General features: G+C 50.6%; 1 protein-coding gene across 1 annotated transcript; it reads right to left on the minus strand.

Annotated features, from left to right (window-relative positions):
- Positions 1-14,467: 14,467 nt before the first annotated feature.
- G647_10291 (uncharacterized protein) lies at positions 14,468-14,668 on the minus strand (the record flags this gene model as incomplete). Its single annotated transcript, XM_008726282.1, has 1 exon — positions 14,468-14,668. One exon carries the CDS (start codon positions 14,666-14,668, stop codon positions 14,468-14,470), a length of 201 nt encoding a protein of 66 aa, XP_008724504.1.
- Between the last annotated feature and the right edge of the window lie 4,615 nt (positions 14,669-19,283).

Below are 19,283 nucleotides of genomic sequence, written 5' to 3' on the forward strand. Positions count from 1 at the left end.
GTGAGGAGGAGTGGTAGGTGAGGAGGAGTGGTACGTGAGGAGGAGTGGTACGTGAGGAGTAGTGGTTGGTAGCGACTAGTGGCTACTGAAAGTGCTTTATTCTGCGTATACCACTCCGTACTTACTTGGACAGGTGGGTACTGCGGTACAGTAGATAGGCACCACGGGCACCAGTGGGTAAAGCCTGTTCTGGGCGCGTTCCAGCGTCCTCGCCTTCCCAGCTGCGAGCGCGCTAAGCAGTCCTCCCTGCCCCGCCGTGGCGGGTTTTAGGGGAACTGTTCTCTACCCGAGACGCGAAAGTATTCCACCTATACCAGTACATCAGCCGTCTGCGGCTATGTTCATCGCTCCTCGGCTTCCCTTCGAGACCTCGCCCGGTGCTCGTTTGCTGTTGTCCGTGTTTTCGAGTACACCGCGCGGGGGCAACATTCTTCGTGTCTTTATTCGCGGGAATGCAGGCTTGAGGTAACCTGGAATGATACCTGTATGTTCGGCGACCTCGTGTAAGTGCACAACCCTCTAAACAGTCCTCTCAACCACCTGTGCTTTCAGGCTCGAGTTCCCCTCTGGCTTCGGGCTGTCTAACATAGGCAGGCAGGAAAGGCGAAACGTCTCACCAGGGTGCCTCCCACAAGTTCCGCTCAAAGCAGTACACGAACCCTTCCCTTCCTCACTCGCATTCCTTGGAGTTCGATTGGTCAACCTAGCTTCTGCACGGAACCTTTGATGTCCAGCGCCCATACGATCGCTTCGTGGAATGGTTGCACATGCCAGCAGTCCAGTGCCTGTCACTTCTCGACCTCATCGTCATGGTGGTTGAATCTGGGTGAAGGGCAAACAGTGATTGGATGTTACAGTGTCGGCCGCGCAGCCAAATAGCTTGGTCAGCCAAACAGCTTGAGCAGTCATGCAGTCTTGTGTGGGCTTGGGCTAATGATTGGCTTGGGTAGGTGCCGCAAATACAGCAGTGTTCGGCAGCAGTGCATCACGTTGGGCAACAATGCAGTAGCGTCGGGCAGCAATGCAGCAAACAAAGTGAGGCAGCCAATCCCCTTGAGTACTCAGGACGGGGTAGATGACCGTAGAATGTGATTCGAAGTCCTCGCTCGTACTCGGGGAGCACAATCCGAGCATTCGTTGGCGAGATGTCGATTGAGCTCTTCTACCCCGCAGTACCTACCCCGCCAACTAGAACCCTCGATCACGCCTTGCCTTTCCTCCATCCGAAGATCCAACCTGACATCACTGAAAGCAGAATACGGTCACCGCAACAGGACGCGCACATCGCTGCTACAGCCTTTGGGCCGTGTCGGTTACACTGGAAGTTAGTAGAGAAATGGTTCCATTAACATTGGAATCCAGTGAAGATGGTTAGTTCCTAGACGGAAGTTTTCGTTCACGGCCTGCGCGTTCTTTCACATTGGGTAGCCTCATCAACCCCAATCACCGCCTTGTGGGTCGGCTCCATCACCAGATCGATCTCGGAAGCTAATCATCCACCCAAGATCCGTGCCGTAGCGGAAGCGACGGATGTACGTGACATGTGGGGAAACCTGCACTCACGTACCCACAATCCAGCGTAACCGAATGCTCTTCGCGGCCCCCAGCCCGCCTGACCACACTCTCGATGAGTTAAATTTGGAAACATCCCACGTCGGTCCAGCCTTACGAGATCACCGTTCACGGTTCCCGGAGACGTAGGGTGTGACAACAGGGAATGTTCTCGGTATATCGAATCCTGAGAATCAAAATGATGGGCGGCGACAGTTTTTGGTAGTGTGGAAGAATCAGTTCCTGTACGAATCGGAACTAGAGCCGACTTCTGAGTTCACCGGGGTACCTCGGAAGACAGGTTCCCATATACTCCGCACCTCCTTCATTGACCGGACGACACGTGGTAAGATTTAAGATTTACAGATTGTCCTAAACCCCTGAGTAGTCAGCCATACGAGGTCCAGGCCCTAGGATTGCCGGAACCTCCGCCAAGTCCCCACGGAAGCGAAATCCCCACATGTTTCCGCGACTCGGTCAAGGCCTGAACTTGTGTAACGGGAGTGCGAGCCTTACTCGTACGAGTACGTAGCACCCTGAGGCGACCCGGTCTATGAAAGACCCAACACTCTGAAACACTTTCGCAACTGATCTCGGTCCTCGCTTGTGAATAGTTGGCAAGCATTACCGAACCCTACTCGTACGGTATACGTGCACATTACTGCCCCGCTGCGTGCAACGTCTGCACATTTGTGTAACCTAGCCTATGCGGTGGGCAGATGCAGATTTTGCGTAGCTTCACACACTTCAGCCCACCAACCTGGGCCCTCCATTATGCGAAAGCTCGGCACATTTGCGCAAGCTAGGCACCCCACCTTAGGTTCTGTAACCAATTGTGACTTTCCAGATATCTGTACATCTCCCGCGGTCCAATTGACAGGCGGGTAGCTTTCCCCCAAGTCTGCCTATCTCAGAATGAGGGGTAGCAGAGGGGTGAGAGAGTATGTGCGTCATCAAGACCCTTCACGTCACAGGGTATGATGCAAGATTCCAGATCTGAAACCCGGAGCGCCTAATCCGGCCTGCCGAATAGGCGAGGCCTCCGCACATCCCCGCAGTCCTTGCGCACTCAAACTGGCAAGTGTTGTGGGTTAGGCTTCTAGTCAATATGAGGGGCAGAGGGGCGGGACCGTGACGTTCTTGCCGCTCCTCTCGGGGCTCATATCCGAACACGCTCGCCCACGTGACACCGCGCAAGCCCAATGCATGCGAAGAATACGAAGTGGCCTCATTTCTCGGCCCCACCAACACAGCCCTTCTACTGAAGCACTGCCAAGGGTGCCAATTGCATCACGCACGGCTCGGGGGATAGAAGCTCGGCCTGTAGCGCCTTCGGTCTACCTTTTGGGCCGTCACCTTGCTATGCCAATACCAGCACCCCTACGGAGTACTGCCGGCCGTGTCTTGCGGCAGTGTGACTACCAACTTACTCTCCCCTACTGCGGTGACGATGTACCGGGCTGCTCCAAACACAAGAGCAAATCGTCAACGTCAGTCATATTCTCATAGAGGTTGGAGGCCGCAGGTGGTGCAAATTGGTGAACGTTATGTTGTCAAGTCCGGTGGGGCCGCCGAAGAACTTGAAGTCGAAGCAGCCACTATGATATCCTAAGGAACACGTCTTGTACCAATCTACCCAAGATGGAAGCCGTATATCGATTGCTTGATCACCAACGGCAAATTCGATCATATCCAGGCAATCGACTCGCGCGTTGCACTGGTGGACTAGCAAAGGTGGGCTGATACCCGAGCAACTAGGGGTATCGCGCACTGCCTATCCTCGTGGGCGTTTCGATTCGTCGATGACTGGCCTGAACATCTCGGGACGGTCTTGGATCAATAGTCTGTCAAGTGTGCCTGGCTTCATGTTCTTAGGACCGAACTCTGGTTCTCATCCAACGCCCGGACAGCACAGTCCACTACCCATGGAGACAGAGTTGCGCCGAAGCATTGCGTGTAACAGATTCTCCTTACCTGAACAACCGATACTATGTCCTCTTTCATTCCATTTCTACAAGCATCGTGCAGGTGCCATGGGGAGGCTAAGGAGAAGGGCTTTGCCGTAGCGTCTCCTTACGAAAGTTGTGAGTGTCACGAATAGAGGACGTTTCTTCACAGTGGTCCGGGGCTGGACTGGCCACATGACCCACATATATATCCGGACGAAGCAGCGGTTTTGCATTGACCCGGCTACATATTGGTCGGTGGCTCGGCCCTCCTAATTTCAAGAAATCCGGCAGTTCGCTCCCCTCCTCCGAAGGTAGCCTCCGAGAATCATCAGCCTCATCACACAAAACTGCTATACTACACAGACACTATTCAATCTAAATCGTGGCAACCTATCGAGTCTTCCACCGACGTATACTATTGCGGCACCCACTCCCTACACCGAGCCGTCTCCATCGAGACCTACAAGCACAGCGTCAACTCCAGCCATCTCCGTCACGTGACCGTCGATATCAACTGGCACCTCTGACAGTATGAAATAGATATTCGGATATCTAAGCAATACATTATACTGTGGACTATTGCGCATCCTTAGCCTCATGAACCGATATTAAATGTCGCGGTGCGGGTACACCTTGTGCTCTTTCCTTGAGCACGGCACGTTCACGTGCATATCACGTGACCCATAGCTTGTATCTATGTCTTCGGACCTTCCATAGCTTAGATAGTATCATACACAACACTCTACCCACTCTCTGAACCACACGACGATAGTGTTACAGGGCGGCCTTGTACACGACCCCCTACAAGCCAAGGACGGAAGGTAGGGCGAAGGAGCAGGAAGAGCAGCCTCGCGCGCAAGGCTGGGCACACGGGTCACGTGACGTGCTCTGGTGCTCTGGGATGCTCTGCCAGCAGAGCAACAGAGCACCACAGAGCAGGGTGTAGGACACACGGGTATATATACGCTCATTGTCAGACAGTCTAGTTACACTCCTTCGTAGCTAACTCATGTCATCTACTCAGACCCACCTTTGAGTATCTTGTCACACCTAGCCGTCTACTATACCTCGCCCCTGTATCGTATCCCCTACAACCCTACTTGAGTATTGTGACTGGAGACCTGACCCTTACCGGTTAGTCGAAAGGAGCAGCGCTGACACTTTAGCTACTACCCCTAATACGATATAGGCGTATATATAAGCAGGCACACTAGACCTTCTTTACCTACCGACGAAAACCTCGCTCGCCAGGCCTTACGCCTATCCTTAAACGAGACCGTATCGACTAGACCTAACACTCTACGACCAACACCTCCTACCCCGACATTATCCGTTATAACTACCGAGGTAAAAGGATATTTAGGTAACGCCCTAAAACCCTATAAAGGAGAGCGGAAGGGACTGACCCCCTTCCTTTAATATGTGGATATGTTCTTCCTAATGAACCCCAGCAAATTCCTAGACGAGCTTACTAAGGTCCTGTTTACTAGCTCTTATCTAGAGGGAGACGCCGAAACCTGGTTTAGGCCCTACCTTAGGGACTATATCACTAATAAACCGGCCGATCGAAGTACCGATACGGGAGCTATCTTTGGCACTTATAAGGGGTTTAAGGAACGACTTAAGACTACCTTCGGCGTGTAGAACGAAGAACGAGAAGCTAAAGGATAGGTTATAAACCTCCGATAGACTGGGTCTACATAGGAGTATATAACTAAATTTAGAGGACTCGTCGCTATCCTTAAGTAGGACGATAGCGTAACGGTCTCTATCTTCCGAGAAGGCCTGAAGCTCGTAATTCGTTAGGAGCTACGAAACAATATAACCCGACGATTGGCTGACTTAATGGCGGAGGCCATTAAGATCGACAGTAACCTCTAGGACTTCTATAAAGGTCGGTAGAGGGGTAGTAAAGCTGTGTATATAGTAAAGGGGACCTATAAGCCGAACACCCCTAAGCAGCGAGAACCGTACTACGGACCCATGCCGATGGACCTAGATACGGCCTAGAAGAAAAGAGGTAACACTAAGGGCAAGTCCTAAAGGGGTAATAAAGACGCTAAGATTCCTAAAGAGGAAAGGGAACGACGCTTTAAAGAAAAGCTATACCTTTATTATGGAAAACCCGGACACGTCGTAAGGACTACTAGTCTAAGGCCTAAATGTATAACGGGGAGAAGCACCAGCGGACTAAGGAAATGAATATGGTAGAGGAGGAGGTAGTGTAAGGGAAAGGAACTGTACTTAATGGAGGGCTCGCAGAAGTTATATAGCTTATAACGACCTACCTCTACATCTAGACAAGGTACTGGAGAATCGCTACTTACGCCGACCCTTAGTGCCTATAGGGGCTAAGACGATACTACCACTATATCTACGACCCGAAGGGGAGGGCTAAGTCTTTAATGATAGTAGTTAAACTTCGGTTCTACGATAACCCCGACTGCTCGTAGCGGGATGCGGCCCCCCATAAGAAACACATCTACTAAGGGGGAAACCCCGAGACACAGTACATGCACCAATGCGAGGTACGGAACCCATCGGAGCCCGAAAGAGAATCGTCACCAGAGTGTTCCATGGCGGGACCTGAAAACAACCAAGACAGGGTTTTCGATGGAGGAAAAGCAACGTGCGTGTTAGAAACAGAAGACACCTTAACGCTGAGCACGCGGTACTAGGCTACTACGGGGTGCGCCAACCTAGAGACATACTATATTTAGGGGGAACACGTCCACGTGGGATATTTCCTAGAGGGGAACCTATAAAGCTACGAGAGGCTGGTTATATTACGGTTTTATAATCAACTAAACTGCCTATATAAGTAAGAAGGATTTAAGCACCTACATTAAGGGACATTAAATAGTAGGATACCTATAATCACTAGGGAACTATTAATTAGGGGAGGATCTAGCTTAGACCCTTAAGAAGACGAATACCGGCGGATAAGGCACGAACGAAACTAGTATATGGAATAAGCTAATGGAAAGGTTGAGGAGGTCCACCGGGTATATAGGTGGTAAGGCGTCCCTATACTACGGATCGATGAAACCCTTACGGGGGTGTTAATAACTTCACACTACCTCTACGACTTAGTTTACGATTACCTAATGAGGAGGATCCCTTATATACACAGCCGACATTTCGACTATCTCTAGCCTTAGAGACTCGGAATGAACAGGCAAGAGGCAGGAGAAGCTTATGAATAAGCGGAGAATCGGTGTATCGCCTAGGACTGCGAGACACTAAGGTTCAGTGGAGAAAATCAGGTAGATCACCTTCACTGGCTAAAAAACGAGTAGATTCGGTGCCTAGGGGACTACCCACCGAATTAGTAGCTCAGTCCCCGAAACCCGAGCTGGGGATGGCCGACGAAGCCCCGGTTCTGCAGTTCAACACGGCCCAAACTCAACATTCACGAGTTATTGTCCTCAGCGGGATGCTGGAGGACCAACACGTGCATATCCTAGTGGATTCCGGATGCACTAGTATGTTTATCTACACCCGGGTAGCCTAGAGACTGGCCAGGTGGAAGATCGCAAAACAGGAAACCTACGAACTCATAGGTTTTAACGGCACTGTGATGTCCAGGATCTCAGAAGAGCTAAGATCGGTACGACTAGCCATCAATAAATATAAAGAGGTACTTAACCTGGACGTCAATACCATAAAATATAACGTCGTCCTAGGAATGGCGTGGCTAAAGAGATATAACCTATAGATCGACTAGAGAACGAATAAACTTATATTCTCCTAATGCCGGCACGGCGAGCTAGCCGATAGAGGACTACTATTCACCAAGGCAATATAGGTATGTTCGGCGGGAAGGATGCTGGCCGAGGCGGGCTAGACGGAATGTCCTCCCGAATATAAAGACTTTACGGAGTTCTTTAAAGAAAAGCACGGTATCGATGCGTTACCGGAGTATAAACCTTAAGACCACGAGATACCCCTAAAGGAGGGTACTTAACCAACATTCGGACCTCTCTACTCGCTATCGGCGAAGGAAGAGGAAGTATTGCGGTAATACTTAGAGGAGAACACGGCTAAGGGATATATCCGACCATCGGAATCCCCAGCGGGATATTTAATCCTCTTTATTCCTAAGAAAGGAGGGAAGCTACGACTATACGTCGACTTCTAGAAACTTAACAATATTACCGTTAAGAACATCTATCCCTTACCCCGAATTAATGAACTATAAGACCGCCTTCAGGGCGTATAGTTCTTTACAGCTATCGATATTCGAGACGCCTATTACCGAATCCGAATGAAAGAAGGAGAAGAGTGGAAAACGGTATTCAGAACTCGATACGGGCTATACAAGTACTATATTATGCCTTTCGGGTTGACTAACGCACTAGTAACCTTTCAAGCTCTGATCAATAATGTCCTACGGAAGTACCTAGACGTTTTCTGTGTCGCCTACCTTGACGACATTTTGATCTTCTCTAAAACCTACGAGGAATATGTAGGGCATGTTCGAAAGGTCCTAAAGGCTCTTAGAGAGCACAGCCTCCCGATTAAGGTTGAGAAGTGTGAGTTCCACAAGGAACGGGTTAAGTTCCTCGGATATATCGTGTCCCGATAGGGTCTACAGATGGACCCGGATAAGGTAAAATTAGTATTAGAATGAGAAGAGCCTAAAACACTAAAGGAAGTGTAAGCGTTTTTAGGATTCGCTAACTTCTATCGGAAATTTATATAAGGGTACTCGCGGGTTGCGACGCCTTTGATAAACCTAACTAAGAAGAAGAAGGGGCCTTTCTTCCTCACATTAGAAGCTAGAGTCGCTTTTTAATAACTTAAATAAGTATTTACACGGGTACTGATCCTAATACTATTTAACCCTAGTCTCTAGACTATTCTTAAGACTAATGCCTCGGACGGAGCTATTACGGCCGTCCTAGCGCAGGTCTACCTAAATAGCCGAACCCGACCTATAGCTTACTACTCCCGAAAGATGACGGGACCTAAACTAAACTACGATATTCACGACAAGGAATTACTTACTATCGTGGAAGCATTCCGGACCTAGAGGGTCTACTTAGAAGGACCTAAGTACCCGGTCAAGGTGTTCTTAGACTACAAGAACCTACTTTACTAGAACACGACGAAGACCCTTAATAGGCGATAAGTACGCTAGGTAGAGACCCTTGCCGCGTACAACTTCCAAATCTTTCATATTAAAGGCACCGAAAACGGAAGGGCCGACGCCCTCAGCCGAAGACTAGACTACATAAAGGACCTTAAAACGAGTCCAGCATCTCTGCTACGATAGGAAGGAGAGTACCTTACGTACGCGTAACCTATCCTAGCCATAATAGAAACAATAGAACCCGAAGATAAATAAATAATAATCGCTAAATACCACGATAACTTACTTATAGGACACCTAGGAGCTAATAAGACTATCGAGCTCATTATAAGGGCCCATAAACTATAGAAAGGAATAAGGATAGATGTCTAACAGTTCATTATAGAATGCGAAACCTATACTAAGGCTAAGTATTCACGATATAAACTCTACGGGCTACTACAACCGTTAGGAGCCCCGGAAGGAGCCTAGAAATTAGTTACGTTGGATTTTATTACTAAGCTACCGAAGTCTAAGGAGCCCCTTACGGGCGTCACCTACGACAGCGTCCTAGTGATATACGACAAACTGACGAAATACAGCTACTTTAGGCTATACCTAGAATCTTCAACAGCGGAAGATTTAGCCTATAAGTTCTTACGAATAGTGTTCGCTAATTATAGCATACCTAGAGAAGTCATCTCGGACAGAGATAAACTATTTACATCCAAGTTCTGGAAGGCCTTAATGAAGTTGCTCGCTATAAAACATAAACTCTTAACTTCATTTCACCCGTAAATAGACGGCTAAACGGAACGAATAAACTAAACCCTTAAATAGTATCTCCGGATGTACGTTAACTATAAATAGATAAACTGGGTACAACTCTTACCAGTGGTATAGTTCTGCTTTAACAACTATAAAGCAGCAACGGGAACGACACCTTTCTACGCGAACTACGGATTCCATCCGCGGCTGGAAGGATCCATGGAATGGTAACCCAACTAAAGAGCTACGGTGGTTGCCACCTAAATACACAAACTCCACGATAAGCTTAAAACGGACATTGAGTTCTTATCGGATAGGATGGCTAAATACGCGAACAAGAAAAGGATCGAGGGACCGACCTTTTCCGGGGGGGACCCCGTTTACCTGGTACGAAAAAACGTCAAGACAAAACGACTAAGCACGAAACTGGACTATACTAAGTTGGGACCGTTCAGAGTAAAAGAAAAACTTGGACCAGTGACATATTGATTAGAGCTGCTAGGAGATATAAAGATCCACCCCGTATTCCACGTATCGTTACTAGAACCAGCACCTAGGAGTGCTAAAATTACCGAATCTGTACTACTGGACAAGGAGCTTAATATAGAAGAGTACGATATAGAGAGAATCCTTAAGAGGAAGACCGTTCGGGGCCTTCTACATTACCTAGTTAAATGGTTAGGGTACGACGAGTTAGAAAATAGCTGGGAACTAGAGACGAACCTTATCCGGGAGACTTTATAGAAGGTAAAGGAAGACTACCCCGAGTAGTTCTAAAGGAAGGGCCCGGCACGAGGTCCTCGGCGCTAACTGATGAGTGTAGACCTAATAAAGTAGGACCATTTATAGACTAATCTAGCTCGGAAAGAAGGGCTAGCTACGCGCCCTCCTCCCCTATAAATTCATCTAACTCATCCAGAGCCCGGGACTCCTAAGAAATCATCTCCTCTTGCTTCTAGTGAACCTTATCGAGCTAACGGTCGAGCGCGTCAGCCTCCTTCTAGACCGCTAGCAGCTCCTAAGCTAGAGACCGCAGCTTCGCGCGGGCCTCCCTCTTCTTTTCGGCAAGGGCCGAGCGTTGGGCCTCCAGGGAATTAAACTTAGCGTCGGAAAAAGTCCCACCGTAGGGGACGTTCTTCCGATGACAGGCGGAACAACGGACAGAGCTCTTATACACGATATACATAGAGCCGGACTCGACGCACTGAGGACAGAGAGACATCGTCACGAGACCGAGACGATCAATACGAGCGGCGAGACGGATACGACGTTCGGTGGAAGAAGTTTTCGAACTACGAGCCGGAGGTATAGTTAGCAGAGAAAGAGAAGTTAGGGACACCCGGAGCGACACGACCTACCTTAAGTACATTAAGGACAACGACTAGGAAGGAGGGGGACAGTGTTATAGGGCGGCCTTATACACGACCCCCTACAAGCTAAGGACAGAAGGTAGGGCGAAGGAGTAGAAAGAGCAGCCTCGCGCGCAAGGCTAGGCATACGGGTCACGTGACGTGCTCTAGTGCTCTAGAATGCTCTACCAGCAGAGCAACAGAGCACTATAGAGCAGGGTGTAGGACACACGGGTATATATACGCTCATTGTCAGACAGTCTAGTTACACTCCTTCGTAGCCAACTCATGTCATCTACTCAGACCCACCTTTGAGTATCTTGTCACACCTAGCCGTCTGCTATACCTCGCCCCTGTGTCGTATCCCCTACAACCCTACTTGAGCATTGTGACTGGAGACCTGACCCTTACCGGTTAGTCGAAAGGAGCAGCGCTGACAGATAGCTGCAACATAAAAAGCCAACCTGAGACCCGGAGGCAGATGTGATGTACGGAGGACCACATAGCATACATCTAATCTGTAATTACAAGAGGAGGGGATCGTGGGGGCGGGGGCGGGGGCGGGGTAAATCCAGAATGGCGGCGCTAACCTGACAACACCATAGTGGAATATCCAAGCATAGACACCCTCCTTCCCGGCCTCATTTCTTCTTGGGCGTCAGGTTGGAGGTCAGTCCGTGACAATTACCCGCTTCAAGGTACGGCAATCTGACATCTCTCTAACCTTGCCAACTGTATAGCACGACATCCTGGCGAGTGTCCGACAGACTGACACCGCGAACGTGCATCCAGGAGCCTAGGCTTGGATGCTTTTAATTGCTCCATGCTACGACCAACACAGCAAGAATCCGCCATTGTCCACGGCGACGGAGCCAATGCGGGGAACTGGCACGCGAGCAATGTTTAACAAGATCCAGGACCGGCCTCGAAAGAGATTCTGACGTAACTGTCTCCCTTGGTGCCTTTCGTTGCATGTACATGACAACATTTGCTCACAATTCCTAGCGGATACAAAAAGGTAAAGATGGCTACAAACACAGCCTTGTCACGTGTTGCTGATAGACATATCACGTGTGTAATGACACATCATGTGTGTAATGGAAGTGGCTGTCACATGCCTCTCCTCAGTTTCAATACCGGGGCGAGAGTTGTCGAGATGTAGGCGCAATTCGTGTCATGCTTGTGTTTTGAGATCGCTCAGACCGAGAATGCCGGGCAACGGGGATTAGAGGCCACAGTTTTGGGATCTCTGCACACAAGCAGGCGGTACCGATGATAAATTAGTTTGAGGCATGGTGGATCTGAGAGAATATTAGGTAGGAGTGCCTTGCTCGATACTGTTAGTCTCTACTCGTTCCCCCTGTCAGGTCCTGCTAGAGTTACGAGATGAACTTCTTGCTCTCGCCTTGCAGCTCACCGGAGATGCTCGACGTCCTTGTGCTTGTGTGATGACTGATGCGGCCACCAATTCCGAACGTAAGAGGCAGGGCTCGATTCCTGGCGAACCCGAGGACCATTCTCATTGCAAGATCATGCACTGGCAGTCTCCAGTAGTGTTCAGCAATCAGGCAACTTGAAGCAAGCCATGCCGAGGCGAAGACCTTGCAGTTGATTCTGCTGCTGGTCCGAGTACTTCTTCGTGAATTGGATTAGGTATAGGTAGACACCAGCTTCGCCATAGGCATGAAGCAGAGGCATATCCCGTGAAGCGGCGGGAAAGACTGTCACGCCCGACAAGAATGGGTACGGTATATCAATGGGGGGCAGTGCTAAAATATTAAACCCACCGCTATTCGACGGCCCAGAATTGTAGAGCATCCACCAGGGTTTATTGCCACCCTTAGCGGCACGATACGTAAAGACGTTGAGACCAGCACCGTAGAGAACTAGCCGTACGTCCTGCTCGCAATAGGACCTTTGCAAATCTGCGACCATGATTGATTTAGCTTAGTGCTCGACGCACTGACGGACCCATCTTCGCAACGCATCTGCTCCGAACATGCCTCATTGATGGGACCCCTTTTGACGACGTCCTCCCAAGTCCTGTGCGCTTCAAGGTTGCCTGGATAGGTCAGAAAGTCTCTCCGTGTTCGGGTTGGCGTGTCCTGTGTGTGCACGGTTGATTGCCTCGAAATGCTTCTTCCATAGCCTGTCTACCGTGACTAGATGTTAACGTGGGAGCCTCTGGAGTCTTCAAGGTTGCTCTCCTACTACATTAGAGCTTCGGAGGCAGTGCGAGCATAGCGTCCAGCTGCGTAACTTGCGTGCGATGCCGGACTTGGTCTTGGGCGCCAGACCGGCGTCACCTCATGGTGCCCCAGCTCGTCGTTACGTGCAGCCTCGTCGTTACGTGCAGCCTCGTCGAATCCACGTCACCAGTTACCAAGCAGAGACTCAATTAGACCTTTGAAGGGAAGCGAAGGAAAGCGCAGCGTGATCACGCTGTACTCTCCTTCCTAGCTTACTCATACCGCCTACCCATACATACCTTAGCATCCAGTTACCCTCCACTGTATTCGTTGCTCGTCTCCGTGTCCCCCACACTCCTTACCTTAGAGCCTTGTTACTCGTGGGCTTCGTCGAAAGGAGCAGCTCTGACACTCGTCTTCATGTGGCCCGATCCGGCAACAACGACCGTCGAATGGGATGTGCAGCTGTTCGTCAAGCTCGTGTTGGGCAGGACGCAAGCATCTGGCGAGCCACCTTGCTAGAAGGGCACCTCTTGGTGTCTGTCTAGTTGAACGTATGTATGATTTATCTCAAGGCTAGATTGCAGCTACTAGCTAGCTATGGATGGAAGACAGTAACCGTCGCCTGTTCTACCTCAAGTGGTAGGTACACTGGGTGCCTCCTGCTAACATAGTTGCCCTTATTGAAAAAGATGTCATCGTCCTCGATGACCGTAGAAGCTCCAGCCTGCTGTTTCATCCATGCCCAATCGTGCGTTCCAGCCTGAGTAGGTTCTGATATCGGTTGGTGAAGAAGTAAGCTGAGTGCTCCGCTGGATCCTGAAGCATGATTTGCTTCGGGTCCAGTCAGCGACCTCCGGTATATCCTCCCGGTTGCCACTGGTTGTCGCTCGGCTGGGCAAAACCGTGAGGACCGTGTGGGGCTCGACCAGCAGGTGGCGGGCGTCGCTCGGCAACGGGCGCTGCCCCGCGCTGGTATTCTTGCTCATACAGCTCTGGTCGGTACACGTTCTCCAGCTCCACGGTGTCCAGTCGTCGAGAGCTGTTCAGACTGTCGTTGGCCCAACGGCTCGACAGTCGGTCTGATTTTCCATTTCAAGGCTGGATACCTTATCTTGCAGTTCGCTGAGCTGTTCCTGTAGCGCCAGAGTCCGAGGGCTCACTGGGCTTGTCGGTCCCGGTCTGGGCCGTTGGTGGGCAAACGGTGGTCCATGAGGTATCTGGCGAGCCACCTGGTTGGCACGGGGAATGGAGCTGTCTCGCTCTGTCAATATCATATCTTGGTTGTTACGGAATACCGCCGTGCCACCTCGATAGCAGTGCTGTCATCGCGAAAGGGCACGTCTGAGTGATACGATACTCTGGCACCCCTCCAGGAGTGACGGGGCTCATTGAGATAGGTCGCATGGGGCTGAAGGGTGCCGGTGCTTGCGTGGTACGTTGTGCTGATGCTTCGTGACTTGTTGTCATACTCTGGTCTTCAGCTTCCGTAGTTCTGGAGCCGGTGCATGGTCCGAGCGCTGACGGCGCCATCAAGCAAGGCTTAGCTTTTCGCTACGATCGGTGATCCTTTTGCGCTCATGCCTTCTAGAAGATTTCTGGAGCGGCCGGATGACTGGTGTCAGCCTCTGATGGAACGATGTATAGTCCCATGTCTGTACGGACACGCGGATAAACGACCGAGGGTGCGGCTCCGCAGTATACACTCGGCTGGGGCTCGCTGGGATTCTTTTGAAACTGCTCAAGATTGTTCATGGGGAAGTCCATCACGAAAAAATGATTCGTCATATCTTGAGCGATGACAGAAAGCACATTGTCCAAACCTGTGGTCTCTGCTTTCGCCCTTGCACTTGCCTGGTTGAAAGCCCAAAAGCTTCATCTGTACATCGCGACGGTGTGAGAGATGCTTGAGGGACATGGGATGCCGCCTGGAGTCGCTCAAATTTGCCGGACCAGGTGCTAAACGGCCGTCCGGATAGTCGTATGCACCGGAATAGATGCCATTGCCAATCAGATTTGCTCGAAATTGCCGCTGGAAGCGGTTATTTGAGTGCGGTCGGTCGACTTTGACGAGGCGGAAGGCCGTTTCCGGCGTTGTAAACTGGAACGATCACTCATTGTGTCAGCGTCCGGAAGGGGTAGGCTGGCAATTGCACAATCATCTATTGTGAACATCTTGTGAATCAGCTAAGTGTGAAAACGTGACCCCTCAAGGATGAGATGGATCAGGACCATCACGACGAGCGAATACTTTGAGGCGTTGACGAGCTCCCCTCTTGGGAGAATTGTTGTTCGGTGTCAAGGTGTACCACTGCTGACCTGCCTCTTGAATGTGCCTGCTGCAAACGAGTAGACCAAACACTGGACAGCGTGTTCCATGAGCTGGAAGGGCGACGGTGATGCTGAGATTGGTTTTCCAAGCCAGTCCTTTGCTCTATTGCCCTCGATTGAGGCTTGAGACCCTCAGAATGTGTCGGAGATCGTCGTCATTTCTCGACTTTTGAGGTTCACGAGGCTGAGCATGAGTGGGAGAAGGGGAGAGACGCGAAGGTAAATGCGGCAGGATGTGGTGTCCAGAGAGGAATGGCCTAGCATCCCAGGTTAGACACGACTGCATATAGAGAACGAAAGCGTGGTAGGCCATGAGTGCAGTAATTCGCATCAGCTCGTCGTATTGAACGTATTGTCTGCGCTGGATGGAAGTCGGCACGCAATTTCAAGCCTCAGCCGCCGGTTAAAGCACCGGTCGATTTATAGCGAGCCGTCCGAAAATTAATCCGCTCCGAAGGGTTCGCGGACCCGCTTCCTGCTGCCTGCGCCTCAAAGTCACATGACAGTCGGACATACCTTATTCCGCAGTAGAGAACGAGACTGGTGGATCCTCGTGTCATGTCATCAAACACCATCGAGTGAGCAACGACAATTGTATGATATTCTTGGAGTCTCGACACGTAGGCTGACCCAAGACATAGATCAGCCTTGAGTCGCAAGGTGACCAAGGGCCACTGATGATCGGCTGACGACCAGACGGCCATGGCTAACAGCACGATCTGTACTCGAGCATACTCCAGAGGCGGTGCTGGACAACTCGCCTCTGCAAAGGCGCCGAAAGGAGATCCATTTCCCGATGCTGCCTTGCTTGAGAAGTCCTGAAATCATGGCACAGAATGAAATCGAGAGCCCCTGTCATTGGTGTCATAAAGTGGTCGCATCGTCGACTCTCTGAAGCGTGCTTTTGACAGGCGCTATGAGGATTGCGAATCGTCAGCAGACATCTGAATCGCGTTCATCCTGGTCCAACCAGCCAGGACTGAAACTACAGTCCGAGTCCATTTCGCAAAAGAGCATACTGAAAACACGACCTCTCGGGAACCCAATTCAATCACTTACGAGGTATGACTGTGCTTCTGCCAAGAAATATAATCGGAACACGAGAATACCTCGTCCATACCATGGCCACTGCGGGTAATGAATGCGTCCCCCACTCAGGGCCCCCTTCCGGAGTTCCGAGATAAAGAGGGGGTGGGGGTGGGGCAACCTCCGCTATACCATTATCGGTTAGAGTATCTCCCTCATTCGAGATCAATGCGAAAACACGTGCTGCTGTGCTTTACCGATGTGAAAGTTACGGATGGCATGTGTCGAAGAATCCACATGACAACACCGTTGAAAACTTCTCACTTCAGAGGCAACGTCGGCATTAGGTGGCTAAACGCATATCAGAGGTTGGGACAAGAGCGTATCTTCAAACCGAGCATGCCGTTTTGAGCCGTGGCTGTGTGATTCTGAACCTTGCTTGCAGTGGAGTAAATGATGCGCATGAAACGCCAAAAGGACACAATACTGGGAGAGTACGGAGTAATTACCATTACTTGGAGAGTCATGTTTCCGGGTCTATTTCATCGGCTATTTCTGCCGTGGGCCTCTGGAATCGTATTTGCCCAGTTTCGCGACCCCTGGTAGTTTACTATGGTACTTCTATGTACCTACTAGGGACCACGTGCAATCAAACCACTTTGCTCTCCCCTCACCTTGTACCACGTACGAGTGGACTGGTATGAATGGATTATGCTGCACAGCGAATCGACGACTCGAATGGCGATCGGCAAGGACTTTCCTCAGGAGAGTATGTCTCGTCCCCTGACTGCCTACCAGTTCGGCTGCCTCGTTTCCGGGAAGGAGTTCAAGAGCAGTCATGCGGTTAAGCTCCCGAGCAAGGCAGACTCCAACAACCGGCCCTGAGCCGATCATGTTGGCAACGAAGTAGCGGCTAACTTGGGACTTTGCCGCGCAGGCGGGCTTGTGGGGTATAAGAGACGATATTTGGCAAGGAGAAGAGGATGATGGACTTGGCGGAGGACTGAACAGGCACAGAATAGTTACGTTGCAGGCAGACAACTCAATGGCTTGAAGCCCTGGTGCTCGTGGCGGATAATCAAGCGTCGTTCCCTCGGTTGAAAGGCTGGATGCACTAAACAGTGTAGCCGCTCCTTTGCTTGGGCGATACAGGCTCTTCGGAAAGCAGGAGCATGCGGACGACGCGACCCAGAGGAGGGAGGACTCAAGCCGAGCGCGAGTCAACCAAGAGCGTTCGGTTGACCTGCTTTAAAATGGCGCTGCATCAGGTTGATGAGAATGTCGAGCCTGCTGAGAGGGGATTTCTCTTCAGGTAGGGAATTGAGAACACTGGTGGCTTCGTGGAGGGAGGGAACGACGCCGTGTATCCTTGAGTGGGGTTGGACGGTACAGAAATTTGTGCTGTTGTTTGTTGGCCCAGGGGCAGGGCATTCCAATATTCACCCTGTCAGACTCATGGGCGACCTTTTTCGAATTAGCAGCAGCAATGAAAATGACGGGAAAGAGACAATTGAAAGCGTCGACATTGACCCTTCGGGGAGTTTCGTGTCTGTTGAAGGTGTGTGCGAAAGCACCGAGGTAAATTTGAAGTGATGCAGCTCCTCAGATAGGAGTCACGTGTATTCGGGTGACGTAGGCGATGCGCGGCGACATCCGACGCGTTGTCATGAGACGCGGCTGCGCCATGAACACCTGAAGTTCTCCCAAGAGTGAACCATGTTCCGCAACCCAATGCCTTGCGCCCGGTTGATATCATTCACTTTTCTGATGCGACTTGCATTCTGTGTCACGAATCTATAGCATTGCTCCTTGATGCACAACTGCGCAAGTACCTTGGAAACAGAGTGCACCCCGTGCTTCACTAATCGATCGTTTGGCAGTCGAACGACCAACCCATACCTTCAGGGTGGTGGCATGTCCTGTGGCTTGTCTCTCTTGCGGACAAATAGCAGCACAACCAAAAGCCTGGTGCCATGTCTCTTGTCGAAACATCCTTGCCTGGAGCAATGGCACCGAAGCTTCCCCCACCCGCGATGACCTCCTGTTGTATGCGGAGCAGACACGACCAAGATGGAGGGCACGGGCGACAATCCAGAAGACTGCATATTCATCGGACGCGCTAAAAGAATATACTTCTCAGATTCTCAAAAGCAGATTTTCAGATGAACTAGCCGAGAATCTCTCCGGCGATATCCTGTTGTTGATCATGGACGAACTAGGACTTACACGCCTTTCCGGTATAAAAGACTGCTCGAATCTCATGAACAAACTCCGCCGGGCCTCACCAGGACTCAGGGTCTCATTGAGCCTCCTAGGCCTCATTTTTGCGTCGACATTATCGTTCCGTGGCCACACTTATATCTCGAAACTCGGCGAATGCCGCGACCGGGATGTCGAGAAGCTTAGGGGAAGACTTCGAAGCAGCAGTTGTCGAGTTGTCATATCTCTTGACGAAATAGGTGTCCGGAACGTCCAGACATTCGACCCAGAGGCGTCGAATATCCACCCGGACAGTGGTCCGTGGTACCATGTTGTTGAATCAAAGCCTGGATCGGTCTTCGAGTGCATTACCGATGCAAGTGAACTGCTTATTGCTTGTAAGCCATCTAACACGGATGCAGGGCTTCTTGCTTCGGGACATTTCCCCAAAATCAACCATGAATTATTACAGTCCGTTGATTTGGGATACTCCAAATCCACCTGAGATCACGCCATCAAACCACTTCTCCTTACCTTCCGTCCATGTATCCCGGTCTAGTTTCAAGTTTATCTCTCTAACAGTGGAAGCCTTCCTCCTGGTGGCGCACTGCCGAGCCGGGAAGATGTTTGGTATCTGTGTACATCACAGGGCTCGACCCTGTCTAGATTGTGGTACTTGCGATGATCTCGCCAGGGAGAAAGAAGTCACACGACACTGTTTTCCTCTAAACACGGAAGAAAATATCCGGGGTCTTTGGGTGCGCACTCCGAAACTCGGCTCTGCAGAAGCGCCAACTCTCATCGTACGCCGTTGACTTTTGAAACTAATGGCCATAGACTGACTTAT

The sequence above is a fragment of the Cladophialophora carrionii genome (genome assembly GCF_000365165.1).
Source record: "Cladophialophora carrionii CBS 160.54 unplaced genomic scaffold supercont1.13, whole genome shotgun sequence".
Taxonomy (NCBI): Eukaryota; Fungi; Ascomycota; class Eurotiomycetes; order Chaetothyriales; family Herpotrichiellaceae; genus Cladophialophora; species Cladophialophora carrionii.